This window comes from Rhea americana, unplaced genomic scaffold (assembly GCF_003343005.1).
Source record: "Rhea americana isolate MKP2758 unplaced genomic scaffold, rheAme1 scaffold_498, whole genome shotgun sequence".
NCBI classification, from domain to species: domain Eukaryota; kingdom Metazoa; phylum Chordata; class Aves; order Rheiformes; family Rheidae; genus Rhea; species Rhea americana.
In genome coordinates, this window is record NW_028186643.1 from 181,883 (window position 1) to 202,099 (window position 20,217).

Consider the following 20,217-nt stretch of genomic DNA (forward strand, 5'->3'; position numbering starts at 1 on the left):
ATACAGAATTCCCGGCTTGGAATAATAGTGCTATSCCCACTTCCCACACCAGACAGCAGAGATATCCTTCTAGGAAGAGTTAAGATGTGAGTGAGCATAACTGAGTCTTTTCTGTCTGGAAGGAGAAGAGTTGTTTCGCTGAAAGCCTGAGTAACCTACTGCCCAGCTGGGACACTCCTGAAACACAGCTTGCCCTGTAAGCGTGCTTTCTGTGCTAGCTCCTCAGAGTTCTCAGATTTGCACACATCAGTCAAAGGCTAACACAATACTCAGAATTTCTAAACATCGTAAATTATGGCCGATACAATCACCATCAAGTTTAGTAAAASGTGAGTCTCTGCACGCGCTGCAGAGAGATGATGAGATGTGAAGCACGGAGTACTGCCAGCTAGTCAGCTCCGAGCCCCTCAGCTTAAAGCAGGTCATCTCTCGGAAGGTGCGAGACCAGAGCTGCTCGGTGCTCTTCCCACTGTAATTCTAGGTAGATTTAAACTCAAGATTTCCCCATTGCCAGAGCACCTACTCAGTTGGAATGTGAAATAAGTACATTTTGTTTGTCGCTGGTTTCTTTGCCAGAGGCAGCATTTGTCTGGCACATTCCCTGTCCCCAGAGGGGAAATTGCTGTGCCAGGGAGGGAGAAGAAAACAAAATGTACACTAGTAACTCGCCAGAAAATGTTTCTTTATATTAAGCTTCATGAATGTTGATAGCCTGAATCAGTGAACACTTAGACCCCTGTTTTAATTTAAGCACATGGGAAGTCTTGTTGTGTTGGAGGGGGAATGATCACATGCACCACTTTTCTTGCACGTGTCAAAGTTTGCAGGATCTGGCCTAATTTTCCCTGCTGTGATGGTCTGGGCAGGGAARCAAATCAGCACATAACTCACTGAATGCTTGGGAGGTGCTGGGTATAATGGAAGTGCTGAGTATTACTGCTGTTTTGGGGGACAGGGAGCCTTCCTCATGTACCAGATTGTAGTGTGTTTTCCATTAAAAGGACTTCTTTTTTTTCTCTAGTCCCTTCTGGCTGTTAACATTAGAGAGTGACTTTGTCCAAGGACAAAAGATCCCCATGAGTCCTGAGTGCACTGCAGTCTGCCTTCACTTCAACCTCTTTCTTAATTTTTAAAGAAATTTCCCAGAAAAATAAAAAAGTAAGTGCTGATCTGGTAGGACATGTGAGGGAATCTACTGCTGGTATTCAGAACAGTGAAAAAATGCTCAAATCCTGCCTCAGTGGGGAAAAAAGCAACCTGACATTAGCAGCAAGCTGGGGGAAGGGCAAACGAAAGCCTGCTGCTGTGTGGATGCCTCAATGCAGTCATGCTGTAATGCACAGTCTTTGCTAAGACCAATGCAATACCAGGCTTCTTCGAGGGAGGCTGTGCTGCTGTATTTTGGTGGCAGCTGGTAGGAAGAAGATGGGTTAGAAAATGGGAGCCTGTAACTTCTGAATGCAGCTTTATCCAGGGAAACTTCTGCCTTGAAACTGGCTGCAGTGAAGGCATGTTTTGTGTTTGGGCAGCCTTTTTGTTTAGTTCCTGTCTTTTAAAGCTCATCTAACCCATCACAAAGCAAGCCTTTTGGTTCATGCATGAGATGGCATGTGCACGATTATGCCTGAAGGAGTGAGGGGGTTTTGAAGGAAATCTGTCAGTTTGTTGAGAGTGTGAAGATGTATTTTTCAGCTCCTGAGAGAGCTGCTCAGTTGTTTTCCAAGTTGCACTCTGTTCTGCAGGCATTGTATATTTTAAGAATAGTGAAAATGTTGGATTGAATCTAAGTAAATATGTGTTTTCCAAAGTAACTAACTGTTTTGTTTCTAAATAGCCATCTTCAACTTCTAGATTGCTCTGAGTGAGGAATCTTTTCAGGAAGAAATTTTCTGCTGAAATAGTACTTACAACTCTAAGAAGCCTTTTCCCATGCATGACTGGCTTAGTGATACAGTGAGGTAGTGATGTGAGCCGAAAGGGGATGTATGCATGTGAAAGATCCTTCATGGTACCACCAAGCAAGTAATATTATCCTCTGTAAAGTTTACACCTGCAGCTTGGTGTGATAACATGGAGGTCTTTTGCTCTTGGTTAGGTCTCTGAGGTGTTGCAAGTGTATTCATGTCAGAAGGCAATGGGACATGCTATTTGGCTAGTAATTAAATATATTAGAAAAGGTCTGCTCTTTATCCTGCCTTGCTTCTGAGTCTATCCTTTGTAAAAATGTGCATGCTTTGGAAATCCACCTTTTTCTCTTCTGTCTTTGAACATGCTGTCTGTAGCTATAGAGTATATTGTTGGATGAGGGTGGTAACATGTCCCATGGTAGTTAATACACTTAAGGGTTTAGAGTTTAGATTGCTATAGAAACGCTAACTGAATTTCCTGATTTGTGTTCAGTGATTCAGCTCTGCACACATGTGCTATTTTCGTTTAGAGTTGCCTGCTCCTGCTTGGTTGTACCTTTTAAGGAATACTGAAAGTTGTTTATTTTGCTCTGTGCTCATCCTGGGGAGGTAGGGCTCTTTGGGCATCTCTCTCAAGATGTTAGATAAATGTTGGGTGTTTACGTACACCTACAGCTGTGACTTGACATTATCCTTTATTTCTTCTGTAGAGATGACTGAAGAGGAACAGTTCGCTCTGGCCCTGAAAATGAGTGAGCAAGAAGCCAGACAAGTGAACTGTCAGGAAGAGGAAGAGGAGGAGCTCTTGAGGAAGGCTATTGCTGAGAGCCTTAATGTAAGTGTGCTTCTGTGAAGCTTACTAGGGTTCTTCAGAAACTTTGCTTTCTGTGCGTGCTTTGCCATATTGCACAGAAGATTTTACTGCGGTCTAGCTATTTCTGGCACGGGCTGGAGATAGAACAGTCAAATAGAAGTTGTTTTTTATCATTCCTAATGAGACATGTGAAGTCTAACCTAGGCTCTCCTCTGATTTAGGGTACATAGTTTTGATCTGTGAGGGGACAGTGTCCAGGTTCCCGCAGTCCAAGTTGCAGCTGCCTTTATGCTGGGAGTGTCCTTGCTATGCTCTGCTGATAGAGAATCAACCTTCTGTTTTTCAGAGCTGTCAGCCCTCAGATTCCTCTGACGCAACCCCTGAGTTGCCTGCAGAAGCAGTGGGCAAACCAGGCCAAAACCACCCCACTGAGCAAGAAGGCTCTGAGATCCTGGGAGGTCTGGCGCTCTGCCCTGACACCCCTCGCTCCGAGTGCAGCTCCCACTCGCAGAGTGCAAGATCTGATGGAAATGGACAGATGGATGTCGCCCGGAGTCCCCTTGTAGTGTTGAGGAGGTTAAGCCAGGAAATCGTTGAAAGCTCACTAGTATCCAGCATAATCGTGTCTCAGGGGAAGGGCCAGCCTTTAACAAGGTCAAGTGAAAAGTATTCATCACCAGCAAAAAGTGATTCTAGTAACATGTTACCCAGCACTCTTGGAGAAGACCTCATCTCTTTGAGTCCCACCTTTGGCAGGATTGCCTCAGGCTCCTGGCAACTGACACCTCGAAGATTGTTCACAAGCCCCTGCAGCCCTTCAAAAGCAGCAAACCAGGAAGCAAAAGAACAACCCCTGCCTGGCATTGGGCTGTCTGTGGGAGAAGCTGGTGCTGGGAGCTCAGCCACACTCCGGAAGACCTGGACCATGGAGCAGGGTGACAGTCTCGGGAGGAGCTGTGGAGGGGCAAGCACCAAACACACCTGGCAACCTGGGTACGGCACCAAAGTGTGCGTTTCCACAGAGCAAGCAGAACAGAAGGAGATGCCTGACAGTGCCCCAGAGCTTTGCATGCTCAATACGCCAGAGGAGAGCAGAAGCAAGGAGGAGGCAAGAGACACAGTGCACTATTACTGGGGCATTCCATTCTGCCCCAAAGGAGTGGACCCCAACCAGTACACCAAAGTCATCTTGTGTCAGCTGGAGGTTTACCAGAAGAGCCTGAAGCAGGCTCAGAGGCAGCTATTGCATAAGAAGGAGTTTGGTAACCCAGTTGTGCCCAGCTCTTCTTCCCTGAGCCAAAATGAGCTTGGGAAAGGAGATCAGATAAGTAGGGAGAATGGGGTTGCTGATGATACGGAAGATGGAGACTCAGAAGTGCAGAAGGAGTCTGAGAGCATCACCTGGCTCCTCCCGTCAAAGAGGAGGGAGGCAGAGGAGAGTCCAGGGCAGAACATGGAAGAGGAGAAGAACTCTGCCTCTGATGATGAACCAACCACAAGCTACTGCCAGGTAAGAGCTTGACCACAGATTAGTTTGAGCAGGGACGAGTCATGCCTTACTTCCATTTTAGGGTTCAGTTCCTTCTGCAGAGCAAGCACTGCCGATGAACATTCCTCTTAAATTTGGGGACTTCCTCTGCTAGCCATGCAGTTCACTGTGAAAGGGAGAGGAAAAATCTATAGACTGAGATTCAGCTCACGAGTGGTAGTGCCAGCCTGGCAGTTGTCCATTAATGCACCACTGAGATGACAACTTCCAAGCATCTACATGATCAACTTTGTGTTTGAATGTGTTTCAGCCTCTTATTCCTCTGGTTGTAGCTGAGAGGCTCTGCATGCTTGCACGTGTGTTCTGCCTGCCCAGAGGTGATCTGTCTTCACAGCAGCCCTCACTGTCCTTGTTCTGGTGGTTGGGCACCTTCTCTCCATGCTTGCTTGTTGGGTTTGGTAGACGCTAGGTGTCAGCCTCTGTCTCTGTCAGGGCTCTCTTGTTAGAGCGGAAGGCAGCTTTCTGTCACTGCTAAGTTTAAACAGATTGCTAGTCAGATGAAGTATTTATTACTGCTGTATTTTAGGTTTGTGTCAGCCTTTTCCAACCCTCATTTTTCATAATGACTTCACTACCAGATCGTTGTATAACTTTATTTTCTCTGTGACTGAAGCCTCAGCTCCGTTGTTCCTGTTTTCAAGTGTATTTGATCATTTACCCTGGTGTTAGAAAGATTCTTGTTTTGTGATATTTATATTCTGTCTTGTAATATTGAACACTTAGGAAAAACGTCATGTCTGCATTTTCGGGTTGCAGAAAAAGTACAGAGCAGCCTGTGCTGAAATGTGACTTTTCCTGACAGTGCTTGGGTTGGGTTTAGCAGGTACACATTTAAACAAGCCTTAGAGGTGACCTGCAGAGAAAAGGAATGGACTTGTGCCTTTTTTCATTTCTTTAGGATAGACTCAAAAGACCTGTAAGTTTTTTAATGTAAACTGCTTTATTTTCTCTGTATCTTTTCCTTCAAAAATTGAGGTTTCTTTATTCTGGAAGATTGGGATGACTGCAGATCTATGGAGGTGTAAGCTAAAGCCCTAGGAAAGCTGCAGCAGCTGAGAGGGGCGTGAACTTTTAATCATTACTGAAAAATGTGGGGTATTTTTTGTTGTTATCCGTTTAACACTAATACTTAATTAATTCTTGGGGAGAAAAGAGGTTTTAGTGGTGCTGAGTGGGAACTTGCATATACTCATCCTGACCACAGGAGCTCCCTAGAAGAGCCACAGAATTGTAGATTTAACCTTTCTGATATTTTAAGATGAAAAAACAAGGAAGTGGGGGAAAGAAAACTTAACATTTCAACCCAGGCAAAATTCTGAGTCTTTTATTTACTTGAGAGAAAACAAATTCTAAATTTCCCTTTATCTGCCTTATCACTTTTAGCTTAAGAAGTTGCTCCTTTCTCCTTTTGCCTCTCTTTGCAGTCACCTGCTGAGGCCAGTGCAGGTGATTTACCTTGAAGATCGATATGTTTGATGTTCGCTTGTGCCTCATCTCAATTTCCTTTCTCTATCAAATACAATTCCACTGGCAGTGACAAAAGAGGACCCAGAGCAGCCCTGTCCCTGGTGTACTGCACTGCTCGGATACCACTGGTGCCTGCACTGCCCCAGGGCTTCCTGGCTGCCATGAGGGCTGCTCTGCTGGTGGGAATCGTGGGAGACTTTAGACTATGCTAAGGCTAGAAAACATCCCTGGGAACTCAAAGCTGTTCTCTGACTCACAGCATCCATCGTTTAAAGCAGCGGCTATTTTCTCAGCAGTTCTTGAAAAAACTTCTTGCCTTGAGTTGTGGCAGTGAAAGGAGGGTGCGTGATGATGTGCTTGAGGGAGCCCATCGGTACATCTGCTTTGGACCATCTCATTTGCAGCGGGCAGTGACCTCCCATCCAGGCAGTGGTCAGTTGCCGCGACTGCATCCTGCAACCAAGTGGTGTTGGTACAGAGAAAATCACTGCTGTCAGAGAGCTCATAGTTTGTGAACCTGTACTAACAAACTTCAAGGCCAATAGAATACCTTTATTCATACTCTTTCMAATAAGGTTGGGAGACTCCTAGCCTTTAAAAGATTTAGAGAAATGGACCAAATTCTGGAGATTTAGAATCTGTGRTCTGAACTGGTGCCATATCCTCAAACATATACATTAGGGATAACAGAAACATGGCGACACAGTATTTGTGACTGAAGCAGAGATATTAAAAGATATGCACTGTTCAGGAGAGAGAGAAATAAAAATAAAGGAGAAGGTGTAGTATTTTATGTTAATGATGAGTTACACTGAAAAGAAATAAATAATATCTTAGATAAAAACAGAACCTTTTTGGGTTGGAGTCACTTTAGGGGACTCTGGCCAGAGGCTTTGCCTGAGGATTRTTAGGGAACTACATCAGCTATCCAGGACTGGAGTTGATCTAAGTCAGAATCTATGGTGAAAATCAAACTCAGAGAGTTTAATATACTCAAGGAAAGGAGGAGAAAACTCCCTTAGATTTCTTTGAGAAATGGCATGAGAAATTGCAGGTCTGACAGCAAGAACTGCAAATAAACTGTTGTAATTCTATCTGATTAGAGAATGGCAAGCGTAATATGTACACTGAAGAAGAAGAAAGGGATCTGGCTAATGACTGGCAGGTTAGCTTGACCTCAGCAGTGCATAAGGCTTTTGAACAATTTTTAAAGGAAAGAATAAGTAAAGTCATAGAGGTAAACGAAATGGGATAAGACACACATGGATTTACCAGCTGTAGATTGTGCAGGTTAATCTGTTTCCTTGCTTTGATGGGACAGCTGATTTCCTAGGCAAGAAAAACGCAACAGAGCTTATCTATATGAAATTCAGAAAAGTWCTTCTTCTGGTCAAACATCAGCTGTAACGGTTGATCAGCTCAGCCAAGCTCAAGATTTTAAACAGGAATAGATGGGGGCTATTGGGATGTTTGAGGGAAGGCAAGAGGATGGTAACAAGCTTGGGTTGTTTAGCTCAGCAGAAATGGAGATAGAAAAGGGCTGTGATTGCTACCTACAAATACATCAGGGTAGATACCATGGACCGCAGAGACCATGGAAATTGAAGGACAAGGCTGGCATGAGAATGATGGGCAGAGACTCTCTGAGCRTACCTCTGGGCAGTAAAGTAGCAAAAGGTGCTGCCAGCCATTATTGCAGAAGCTTGCTGACACACCAGAAGGAGTAATGGAGGCAAAAAGCTGAGTACTTCAAGATGGATACTTAACTATTTTGGAAAAAAATACATGACATAGTGGGTTCAATACCATGGACAGAACCTGATGGCCCAGCAGATCCCTTTTGACCCTGTTAGCTGTGTACATTGTTTTATATAATATCAGAATTTTTCTTTTTCAGGCCTCCCAGGTGCTGRCTACAGAGGATGTGCCTGAAGATGGGGAACCAATGCAAATTACACAGAGGTGAGAGGGTCATTTCAGAGTGTGAGGCCTGTGGCCTGGATCCTTCCACTCTCCCTGAAGCGATTTGAGGCAGGGTCTCGCTGGGGCTCTCTGGAGCCCTGGAAGCTGCAGAGCTTGGCAGCTGATCTTGCTGCAAAGGTTGCCTATAGTTGGTGTTAGTATATAGCACTGGAAATATGTGGCATTGGGACATTGTGGGAGAGACAGGTGAGGCACAACAAGAGAGAGGGATCAGGTRCTACTGGTACTTTATAAGACATGCAAGCTGGATACTAGCACAAGTAAAAGGACTTGATCCTTACCCTCTGGAGCTGTGTCTGGTTTGGCAAAAAATGAAGCTGTAGAGTGGGGTAGGTGAACTGAAGGTGAGTTAYAGTGGTGGGATTGCATGATCTGTCTGTAAAGGCACATACGCAGCATSGTGGATGAATTACTGGATGTGTGCATGTGTATTTTTATATTCTTGCTGTACTGCAGAAGAAGCAAGAAGGGAGGAGGAAGCCAGACGGCACTGCCTATCAGCCAAAGATAGAGTGCAGTGCTCCAGAAAAGCCACTTCAGCATATGACAGGTGTGGGACAAGTCAACATGATTTTCTTCAGATTTAAGCCTACTCTTCTTTTTCCTTTTTTTTYCCTCTGGGATGCAGTTCTGCAGTGAGGACTGTGGGAAAAGCAGGACAAATTCAAGGRGGAAGTTACAAGAGAGGGCAGATATGTCAGGTTTTTTATTTGATAAGTTTTATAATTCAAGCTTATTTTGGAGCAAAACTGCCAGCTTTTCTCCAGTCTAACGATATTTGGTCTGAACGTTTGATATTACTGTGCAGGGTTGGAAAATCCCTCTTGCTTGCACCTTTCTAACAGGCTTAAAGCTTGCCTTGGGGAGCAAAGGAGCCGACTGCGGTTACTGCAGAAGCTGATGCGTCTGTGACAGCTGAGTTTTTAGCTTGTACATTTGTGTGGAAGGCACTAAGATATGAACTCAGGAGCTCTGGCCTCCTTTGTGTTTAAGGCAGAAGAGATCAGGGTTGAATATGAGAAGAGAAGGATCTCTGTTGTGTAGCTGATGGGGTTAGAGGCTTTTCTGGTTTGGCTGTTTGCTAAGATGCACTGTTTCRCTGCTGAAATGTTCCTACCCTTTGCCAGTCAAGAGCTCCTGGCTGCCCTCAGCCCTAGGGCTGAGTCTCACCGCGCTGTGCTGTACCCTTGTTTAGCGGCTGGCAYGACTGTAGTAGGACAAAAGATGTCTGCAGTCTTCTCAGTTTTGTGCACATTAAGTGTTACCATCTGGCTCCTGGTAGTTTGCCAGAGCAGCCTTGGGTAAAACTCAGGTACCCTGGTCAGCTGGCCTCAGCACCACTTAATGGAAAAACACTGCTCTAAGTTGAATCTTGAGATATTGAAACAGTTTTGGAAGCAGCAGTAGTGAAAAGAAGCTGCTTTGCTTTCTGTGGGCCACTCTGCCTGATTGTTTTATGCTTTGTGCAGTGTCTGGTAGATTGGGGTTTTAATAAATGATTATAGGCTTTGTTACCAGGAGATAGCTGGTGTAGCAAGCAATGTGGTTTGACTTCAAATTGATTAGCCCATTTTATAAATGTCATAGCAAGTTGTTTTGTGTGAGTTCTTTTGAAGTGAGCCCTGATGTTAGACACAGAGTAAAACATGCTCAGCCTGGATTCATAACAAATGCTATGAGATGCTTTATTTAGAGAGAGAAACCACTTGTGATTTCCTATCAGAATTTTGTTATTTATCATAAATCAGCAGTGGCTGTTCTCTTCTCTCTAAGGCCTATGGTTGAGCTTAATAAATCTTCTGTTTGTCAGTATGGGGATTCATATTTTTAAAGTGTATTCTTGCATACTTGATCAGACTAATCAGAAAGCCATGCAAAGCGCTGAGGGTGTCAGCATGGGTGCCAGGCTTACTCAGCAATGCCTGCCTGTTTCAGAAAGACATTGTGCTCTGTGGGGTAGAAATATGGAGGAATAATACGAAGGTCAAAAAGAGAGGAGTGGTACACAATGCTGCATGAAGGAACCACTACACCAGTGTTGGCAGGACTTTGCAGCAAGGAAGCTTTGTGTTGTGTTGCATTGGTGCTACTTCTGGCTGCCACATGCAGTGGAAAGAAAGAATATTAGTATGAAGAGGGAAGGAGAGCAGTATACAGTGTGAAGCAAATCTGTGTCTTTCCTCTCTAAGAAAAGCCTTGACACAGGTGAGGAAATGTTCATACCTGCAAAACTCCCTAACTTAAGAATAGACAAATCAAGAGTCCCACAGACACATGCAAGTAATTTTGCTCCTCTCACATGACATAGTGACCCTTGTGTCTTTTCATCGAGGGCTTCTAGAAGAAAAATAGTTCCTTTTGGGTTTATGCTAGGATAAAATTTTAAACCTATGTATTTCTCTGTTCTCCTGGTCATTGAAAATTAAAGAGTTGTACGCCTTTCTAAACTGTGAGAGACRTGCAGTGCATACTGTAATGCCTATTTGATGTGAGATTTACGTTGTRTATTTATATTTTGACAGCATCTCTGTATTGACCCCACTTGACAGTAGRAGGAGTCCAGATATTGCTACAGAAAACTCTACTGAAGAAGAGGCCACTGTTTGCCCAGGTAAAAGGCACTTAGAAATGTTCTGAATATTGCATTGAAAATAACACACTGATAAAATTCAGAGAAAAGAGAATTGTTAAGTTATTTGAGCAAAACAAGATCTCCTTCCCAGCTGTGTTTATCAGGACTGAAATTAACTTACTTTGTTTAATTCCATGGTTTTGGGGCCCATTTCTTTTAAGGCAGTATTACAGCTCTGTGAACAGAGATTGCTAGGGACCTGCTGCTGAAGAGATGCCAGAATGCACATCAGGGCAGAGTGCTCATTCAAAATGAGGTGTCACAAGTGGTCTCTTTAAAACCCTCAAGAATTTTTCAGGTCCTTTTGTGTAAAACTATGTAAAGCATGGGAGCTGAAATGATTTTTACCTTATATTAATGAACAAACCTATTTGGGACCATGAATTTTTCTTCTCTGGTCTTTTCTATCATGTTTGATTCTTCACCTGATTTTCCAGGTAAGGGTTTTAAGTGAGAAACCTAATGAAGACTGCTCTTGTTCATGAGCAGCTGTAGAAGGAGAGGTCATGATGGTGCTTGGAGGCATTTTTTGTTGCTAAGGAAAAYGTGGAGGTTTGAAAAAGGTGCAACTGTGTGACAGACCACAGAATGGGAGCTCTGTTTTGCTCCTTGGGTGTGAGGGAGAGCTCCGTTCTTGCATTGTCTSTATCCCAGCAAGTGTCCCACGCGTTCCCTGTGTCTAGTCTCACTCCCCATGAAGCTRCAAAGCTACAGTGGCTTTGTCCTCACACCATTGTGCTGTGACTTTTAACCCCAAATCCGGCTGTGTTGTTGCACGTTGTCTGTTAACATTTGTGTCAAGTCTAAAAMATATTCAGAAGCTGTGAAAACACTGTTAAGAAATGGGCTAAGTTACACCAACAAGTGAGGAAAAAGTTTGGGGGCTGCAAACCTTCACTGACATGGCAGTGTTTTTTGCAGAGACCCAGGGGAGTCCATCAGAAGATACTGAGCCAGAGAGAGAACTCTGCTCGAACAGCAAAGATGCGCCTATGCAAGTAAGAGWGTGTGAAGCTGAGGAAGTGTCCTGTTTCCAGTCCTGCTTTCTAGGTCTTTTGCTCAGCTGGGCTATGTTAGTATTTCCCCTTGGGTGGTTGAAAGCATGGGTTTCTGCTGCTAGGATCCTCATAATCACTTCTCTTTTCGCTTTTCTATCAGTCGCTTCATAACTCCAGTCCTCTTTGGCCAAGGATTGACTGCAGCTGCTTCTGGAGCTGGAGAGCTTATATCAGCTCTAGCTTGTTATTTTATGTCATGTCCATTTTTGGGCTGGGTGATATCCTCAGTCTGGACAGCAGCGCTRTTGCTAGCCCAGGGTTAGAAGCATAGTGCTGTGGTGGTCAGTGTTGCAGGGGATTCCAGGAGCTCTGGTGGGATTCCTGGTAAATCTTAGTTGCATCGTGTTGTGACATATTTTTTCCCTGCTACAGTCCTTTGAGCTTCAGTGTCTTTTATTTTTCACAGACCATCTCTGAGAGTCTGAGAGGAGAGATTCACTCAGAGAGACTGAGTTGAGATAAAGATGACATTGAAATGTTGAGAGCTGGTGATGGTTTATAGTCCAGGGAGAGTGAGCTGAGCCCAGGAATCTGGATTTTTATGCAGTAGTAGTTAATAGCAGTAGTAAGTCAGTGGCAGGGCCATCCTTTCTGGTGCAGGTGTGCGCTGTTGTGTGGCTTCTTTTCCTGTGTTGGCACACCTGTGCAGCAATTGCYGTGCAGCTGTCACGGTACTGACATCTGACTACAGTTCCTGCTTCTGATAAAACTCCCTTTGTCTATTAATTTAGAGAGCTGTATCAAAGGGGTTGCCAAGTACCACTCTGGCAGGGTACATGAATACAGAATCGTACAGCTCTTGACAAGAGGATTCGTTTGTGGAAGGCTCGTTCTGGGAGTCTGCAGCTTGTACAGGTGTCTGCAGCTCCGATGTCTCATTGTCACAGGCCTCATAATAAGCCAGATCCTGCTCTCATGTGCCTTTCATTCTGCAGGTATTTCAAAGCAYCCTTCAGTCAATTAGACGCTGCAGCAGGGAGAGGCAGTCATCCTTGTGTGCAGGGCCCTGCCATTAAAACGCGTTCATGACCCATTCAATTATGGCCAGAACATTGGCCTGTCCCTCATGCTTTGTAGATGATGCCTTTGGGTCTTAAGTTTCTGTCTAGACAGCTACAGGGCACAATACGGTCAATCCAGTGTCCAGGAGTGATGTAGTTGTGCTTCCTAGGGATTGTTCAACAGCGTTATTATTGGTAACAGGTACTAGTCCTGAGCCTGCAGCCTTCCAGGAAGACTGCTGAAATAACTATCCTATAGATCAACAATTAGTGTGAAGCAGGCATTGACCAGCAGGACTGACTTCTTCTGGCAGACACTGAGCCAGGATGGGGGAGTCTTGTTTTTGAGCTCAGCTCCTAGCATTGCTCTTGGCTGGCTGTTGGCTGCAAGCACTATGTCTTGTAGGCAGTTTTCTCTGCTGAAGAGCAGAGGCAACAGTTCCTGCCTCTGGCAGGGGTGACTGGTTCCGCAGTTGAGGTTTCTTAGATTGTTCCTGCAAGGTTTGGTACAAGCAGTTTTAGGACTATGGTGCCTTTTGTTACAGAATGTTGCATTTACATTTAAAATTAGTAATTTACCAAAGAATGTAGGTGTGTAGTGTGTGCAGAATTGGTGATCTCCTAAGAGTGTTTTAAAAATGGCAGCTAGAAGGAGCAGTGCCTGCTGCTTTTCCCATCACATATTTCTGTGTTGTCTGACTAGAGTAACGCAGGTTTGATCTGATCATTCATTTCTGACATGTCTTGTTTTGTATGACTCCTCTTTGTGACACCCCACAGTGAGGACTTCACAAGATGTAGTGACACTGGGATGTGAGAGCAGAGTATGAGAGCAAATGTTCTAAGTGATATACTTCAACAGCCTATGTTCAGGTGGAGAAATTCTCATAGCAACTCTTCCATAGTGCAGAGAGTTTCCCTGGAAATGAGTGTGCTGTCTGTCCTTGGCAGTCGCTACCCTATCAGCCAGCTACTAGGAGGAATGGTTTTCTGAGTTGGATTCTCAGTTCAAGGACCAGTTCTGCAATCTTTTTCTTAGTGCCTCTGAGTCAGTAAAGTGCTCTTTTTCCCCTTAGGACATAAAAATGAGGATGGGTGCTCGGGATCAAACCCTCATTTGACAAAGCAGGTGATAAACCAGGTAATACGACAATCTGCTCCAGCAGCACTGAGCATCTTGGCTGACCCCAATTACTGCTTCCCTGAAATTACACTGTTGGAGGGAAGCAGACAGCAGTTTAACTGCATACTGCATACATGTCACTGCTTAGAACCAAGGACAGAAAACTCTCCTCTATTAATTTCCTACAGGTTTCTTCTACATGGTTAATATTTAAATAAGTTTTTTAATCATTCTAAAAAATAAATTCTTTCTTAAATCTATAAACATCTTTTAGGAAGCTTGACTAGGCAGAGCTCTAGTTAAAAGTGAGATGCTGGTGGTCTGCTGTGTCTTGGGCGACTTAATAGTGTGGGGAGCCGTTTGCATTTCAGAGGGTGAATAGTGGTGCACCTCTACAGCTGTGTAACCAGTGCGAAAGGAGAGTATCAGTGATAGTGGAACCCAGAGAACAAAGATGGGCTGTGACATTTTGCCCTCACAACACTGGTGAAAAGCCATCTCTAGTAATTTTGTGACACAAGGATTCTAACTATATTGGCTCACTCCTTGATCTATGTCCCCTCTGATGACTGCCCTAGCTGCATCCTCTAGAGAGGAGGAGCTCCCCAGTGATCTTGCCATACTCACTAAGTGCACAGCAGCCTCCTTTCATCCTGGAAGGAGATCTGTTCCCAGACATTGTAGCCTCTGTAGCATGGATCATGTCCAGAGACTGATGAGCACAAGTCAGGTGTTGAACTCTTGCTTTGCCCCATGAATTTTCCATCAGTTTCGCTTCTGAGCTTTCTTGATTAATGGAGGCTTTGCTGTTTTTCTGCGGTAGTACAGGTGATGTTTGCCTTAAATGTTGTGCATGGCTGTGCAGGGAAGTTTCACTGTGATTCTGCAGAACATGTTGCCTTTGGAGAAAGAATTAGATAGTAGTGCACAGTTTACTCAGCCAGTGGTGTTATTTCTGACCTATATGTGGTGAAGGGAGAATAAAACTTTCCAAGAAAAGCTGAGTCTATGGGAGGGTGATTAGCTCCCAAACAGCACAGAGCTCAACAGCTAGCAAAAAGAGAGGAGCAGCACATTGACCTATCTGGCTGATTTTTTTTCCCCTCTTCCTCCTCCTCAGGCTGGTGGAGATGAAAATGCTGGCAGGACTGTGTCTGAGTGCAGCCCTGCAGCTGCTGACCGTGTGTCGTGCCCACTGTGTGACCAAGGCTTTCCAGCCACGGAGATCGAGCTGCATGCCATGTACTGCAACGGCCTCATGGGAGAGGAGGCTTGCGAGGACACTCCAGGTCTGCCAAGCACTGGTTTTGTGTATTTGCTCKCTGTGCTTGTCCCCCTTTCCTATTGCTTGCAGCCTTGTTTTGTAATCCTGTCCCTGTCAGGATATTTTGTGTGTGGCATGTAGAGAGATTTGTTCTCTCTGCTTTTTTTTCCAGCTCCACACTGGCTGGGGAGTTACTGGAGGCTCCTGTCTTTCCAGCACCTACTGTACAGTTAGCTCTTCTGTCTGAATGGCTTCATAATTGATCGTACTATTAGTCCCTTGGAAAGTGTATAAGCTGAATATTACCTCAGGATCTGGCCCTGGCTGCTTCACTCAAAAGGCACATCTTTTGTGTGTTTTGTGAGGACCTGCAGAGAATTTGCCAGTGGTAGAAAATAATAGTCTCTAGAGGCACGCAAGTGAGAGTGTCCTTCGGGGCTCTCAGGAAGGGAGCATCTTCTGTACGGCTCCGAGCACAGTCTGCGCTGTACAATGAATCTGACATTTGTATCTGTAAAAATGTTTTTTTCAGCAGTGAGAAACTGTAGAAAAGTTTCCCTCTTGTTCCTCTAAAATTATAAAGTGATAACTATTGACCTGRGAGCTCAGATCTTTCTCCTGCATGTGAAGGCTGAAGCATAGAAGTGTGGTCAGAATGCTGATATTAATCTGTCTTTGCAGTTCTYTCCATGTCAGTTTTTCATAACCAACCTTTGTAGAGCTTAAGTGAACAAATACACCAGCTGGTTATCAACATATTCAATAAGTTATGTTTTAGCTTCTGCTTGATATGTAAAGTCTGTGTTAGCATAATGTCAGGTAATATCAAAGTAGTAGCTTGTAATAAGATTAAGTTTTCAGGTTATGCATATATAATTTTCAGTTACATATTGAGTTATTAAGTATAACCTTAATCTATGATGTCTAAGCAATTTGAGCAAATCAGAGCTGGGACAAGAACTGTAACTTCTGTGTTTCTCTAGCAAAAGGAACTTTCACCATGTAATCTTAATGCAGAGTTGATGTATGTAGTTTTAAAATACAGGGTCCCTGTTATATAAATCTTTGGAGATATGACGTGGGTCCTGTCAAGACAGAAAGAGCCAGAGTAGCAGCTGATACTGCTTGGTGCTGAATTTTGGTGGGAAGTTGTCTCTGCAGGCACAAACTAATTCTGCAAAAGGGAATGGCTCATGCAAATCATGAATTATCACAGTTCCCCGCCCATCTTCGACACTCATAAAGGTCTTATCTGTGCTACAAAATGAAGCAGAATTTTTAATATACCTTTTAGCAGGAATGTCTTTTGTCTTGTGGTAATCAAGTCCCCAGTGTGCCTGGATTGAGAGTATATCCACTGATCCTAGGGAATCCTGACTGTGATCTGGAAAATACTTTGTATTTTTTGTCAGTGCAAGGGAGCCTGTTCTTTCCTTTGGTGTTGTATTTCAGCAGGACAGAGTTCAAGGCTGGCCTTTTCACTCTGCTTCCAGACTGGTCTCCTTGGGGATGTTTGTACAGGTAGCTATTTTGGAATTGYTACTCTGCTACTCTGGCTTGTTCAGAACAATCCCTCTGTATGAAAACTAGCCTAGTCACACTGAAGTGATTTTGTTTTGYAATAATGGCTCTAAGAAAAGCAGTGGTTCTGGGGCAAGATCACTGTAGTTTGGWTTTTTGATTTTCAGTTATTCTAGCATTTTCCCAGTAGACACCAGGTTTTACTAGCCATGACAGTCTCTGATGGCAGTGTTTTTTGGGCTAAAAGTCTTCATAGGACTGTGGGCTACTTGAATTTAGAGCAAGACATGGTATCTGGTTGGGGTTCAGCTTGTAGTGCACCTCAGTCCGGTTTCCCGAGCCTGCACAAAAATGAAAACCATACTGGAAGGTCTCAGTTGGTGAGCTGATCAGAGGCATTTGGGGTGCATAGGCAAGGATAATGTTTAGCTCTGAGCTGAGGGAAGACTGTAGCCTGAAACATGTCTTATGGAGGTACAAAGGGACTCTGTTCCCAGGCTGATATTGTGGCATCTTCCACTAGCACAAAATCCATACGTAAAGCTAATGCAAGGGGAGAGGGAAGGTAGGCGCTGGTAGGATCTTCTGAAGCAAAGAACAGAAGCAATAACCCCAAGAACACAGCAAAAACCTTGTGTGAAAGAAAATCAAAGTTTTGTCCCCCCCAAGCTCTGTCCTGATCTATTTAGAAAAGGCAATTTCAGTTTCCCTTTACTGCACTGGGTCAGGGGTTCTGATCTGTCTTAGGAGTTATTAATTGGATTTACTCCTGATATCTTTAATACTGCAGATTGCTGTAATCTTCAGTGTTTTCTGTTTTAAAACTACAGAAGAATTCTTTTGATTTTGCTCCTGTTCTTCTCTCTTCTAATCATCCACCAAAGCCTTCCAATGTTTTGTATAAGGAGGCCAGGTCACGCGGGCTGATATCTAAGGACAGGTTTTCAAACTATTTAGCTGGGCAAGATGAGCTACAGTTGCTTCCCTTATGTATGTACATGGTTGCCTTGGCAGAGTGCCTGGATCACCACATACCTGGACTGTGTGAAAATCTGGTCATGAATTTCTATTTTCTTGTCGTCTGAGTAAATGACATGGAAGTGCCTGCTGTTGCTTTAGCTATTGCACCAGGTTGGGAAGGCTTTGAGCCCTAGTTGCCAGCTCTGTGAATGTTGCTAATTCCCGGAGAATGAATGAACCCCTTGGAAATGTCGTGCCAGCTACTTCTTCCTTTGTGCAGTCATTTGAAGGGCTTGCTTGTGAGAGGGGCTCTCCGATGAAGTCGTCAGATCCATCGCCTTCTGCTGCTGCCAATATAAGAATCTGTTGGTCTCAGTCTGGAAGCGAGTCTTGGCTGTTACTGAGCATATTGAATAGGCTTGAGCTTTGGGACATACTCTGTTCCTGTGGCCCTCCATCTATGCACTCACAACTACTCGATTCCCAAGTGAGCCCAAGAAAAAGAGGATTTGATACATCCCTTCCTCCCAAAGCCTTGAATGCAACCTGAAGCAGCTGTCAGTCTTCAGAGTGGCAGAAGCAGCAGCGATGGTACTGTTAAAAAGCTGCTGACATCAATAGAAATGGCACTGTTACAGCAGGAAGAGTAACAGAACGGGTGCAGAGAAAAGCTTCATCACTTTTGAAAAAGGACAAGATGCTGGAGAGCCTGCCATTAATAGGCTCTTGCACAAAAATAGTACGGCTGGTAGTAAGAATAGAGAGCTGGGTGCATGGAGGAGAAACCTGGTGCAGTAAACAGCAGATGCCTAGTGTGGCAAGGCAACGAGCTTAGTACGATATGGCCTTGCAGCTTGGCCTGCTGGCTGGCCTCCCGYGTTAGCCCTAGGAGGTAAGCCTAGGGCTTACCATGCCAGCAGCAGGGCTGTGCTGGGAAAGGCTTGATCCTGTTCCCTTGGGTGAGAGCTGGAGCTGAGCTGGCCAGGGATGACTTGTCAACCTGAAGAAATGCAGAGCTGGTGAAAAGGTTGTTTTCAGGCTGCAGAATGTGTCTGATATAGCAAAGAACATTACATCTGGGAGAGTTACAAGGCTCCCATCACACAGCTGGTCAGGGTGCTCAGTTGCAGGGGGATTTTCCCTTTTTTTTCCTCCAGGTGCTCTGCTGAAACCCCTTCCTTCAGGCTACTGCTGTGTTTTGGCAGGGGTTGTGCCTTGCCAGTGCATGTGAAAATGTGAAGCAGGAGCAGGCTGACTATGCTGTGCTTCACCAAGYCTATCGCACTGTTGGCCCTGTTCTCTCTCCTGTGCTCCTGCTTTCAGCAGCACAGCTGGAGGTCTTCCCTTGGGCATCTGTAAAGCTGATCCCAGAGATCACTAATGGGCCCATTATGCCAGATGTATTCACTGCTTTTGGAAAAAAATAGAACTGATTAACACCTGAGCTAGTACACGAGGCTCCCGAAACAGTGTTAAAAGAATATTAACAAGCGCACACTGATTTGGAGAGCAGCTTTCACCACGCTGTCAGATGCACATGTTAGTTGGGTTGTTGTGGGGCTGGATGGCTTGGGGGTTGGCCGTGGTTGTCGGTCTTCCTGATCAGGCTGCCACTTCAAATCAGGGCCAGGCTAAGTTGAACAGAGATGCCTGCTTTGGTGCCTGTGAGAAAAAAGCTGTTGGTCTCAGTCATCACCTGATGACAATATCCACATCCTAGGAAGTGCTCAAGCTTGACCAAACTTCAGTGTGGATGTCTTCCTTCAGCCCCAAGGATTCCCAAGGGGCTCACAGCACATTTCTTGGTTGTGGCTACAGATCAGTGGCTGGTAATGAAAAGGCCTTATTGTATCAGTATCAGGGATAAATACYGGGGCTTGCAGGGTTGCCTAACGCTCTGGAAATGGAGTTTTGCTAAAGCTCTGAAGGATTCCCCCTGCTCTGTGCAGGATTCCCTCCTTCTTTTCTGCAGAATTTGTGCCAATAATACAGGCCTATATACATTGGATTCAGGCCTTTCTTTTAATGAGAATATTGAGTATAGGAAACAATGTTACCAGGCTGTAAAACAGCTTCATGCATCCTCCCTTAGCCAGATTGCTGAGAGTGCTTACTGCAACATCTGTTTTGGAGCTGGAATCTTGAATGTCCCTGGTGAAGCAAGCTAAGATATCTGATATGCTCCCTGAGGATCTTTGCTGGTGGCATGTCAACAGGAGTATGCTGAGAGGAATTCAACTGAAAGAGACAACATTTAGACATGCTCCCTGCAGATGCCTGGAGAGCAGGTTTGGAGAGACTGCCTAGGATTGCTGAGGGAACAGAAAATGTTGGCTCCTRTCATCAGCATGCTAGTCAGGCCAGGATTTCGCTAGTTACGTACGCTTATCGAGCAGGYCCTTCCCTGCTGCTGTTAGAGAGAAGCGTCAGCGATGCCTAACTTTGGTAGAGCCAYCCGGAGACCTCACAGAGCTTCATGCAGACAATTGTAAAGATCATCTCCCCTTCACGCTGAGGGAGGGAAAAAGCAGTGACTGTTCGGGCTGTTTGCTGAAACCTTCCTTTCCCAGCATAAGCTATGTGTCTCCACAGTGAGACCAGCTCTTCCTACCACATCAGCAGAAGGGCTGATGCCTCTTCACAGCCCCCACCTCAGCTCTCTTTCCTCTGCAACTCTGCAGTTGCCAAACTCATTCCCCTGCAGTAGACATGAGTGCTCAGTTTGGCAGTGAACAGTACTATGATGCTAGAGCAGCTGTGTAACTCTTCTGCCAGGTTGTTGCTCTGCTGCACATCAGCTTTAAAATTACTGTAAATTACATCTATTTGATAAAGCTCTTCCAGTGGTCAAGACAAGTTACAGTGTGAAATGGGTAACTGGTCTGCAGGTGCAGGGAAGGTAACTCTTTCAGTATCCCCTCCAAAAAAAGGAGAATTG

At 44.7% G+C, this 20,217-nt stretch overlaps 1 protein-coding gene across 9 annotated transcripts in view; it reads left to right on the plus strand.

The window, feature by feature from the left end:
• UIMC1 (ubiquitin interaction motif containing 1) overlaps positions 1 to 20,217 on the plus strand; it is a 38,837-nt gene that overhangs the window by 13,618 nt on the left and 5,002 nt on the right. For 7 of the 9 annotated variants that reach the window (XM_085317337.1, XM_085317332.1, XM_085317336.1 and 4 more), the window contains 6 exons: positions 2,618 to 2,742; positions 3,068 to 4,231; positions 7,635 to 7,699; positions 10,243 to 10,331; positions 11,274 to 11,350; positions 14,655 to 14,823. In XM_085317337.1, coding sequence (XP_085173463.1) covers positions 2,618 to 2,742; positions 3,068 to 4,231; positions 7,635 to 7,699; positions 10,243 to 10,331; positions 11,274 to 11,350; positions 14,655 to 14,823 — 1,689 coding nt within the window. Of the gene's footprint in view, positions 1 to 1,021; positions 1,159 to 2,617; positions 2,743 to 3,067; positions 4,232 to 7,634; positions 7,700 to 10,242; positions 10,332 to 11,273; positions 11,351 to 14,654; positions 14,824 to 20,217 lie in introns of all 9 variants that reach the window. The other 2 variants (XM_085317338.1, XM_085317339.1) reach the window with 2 other exon arrangements.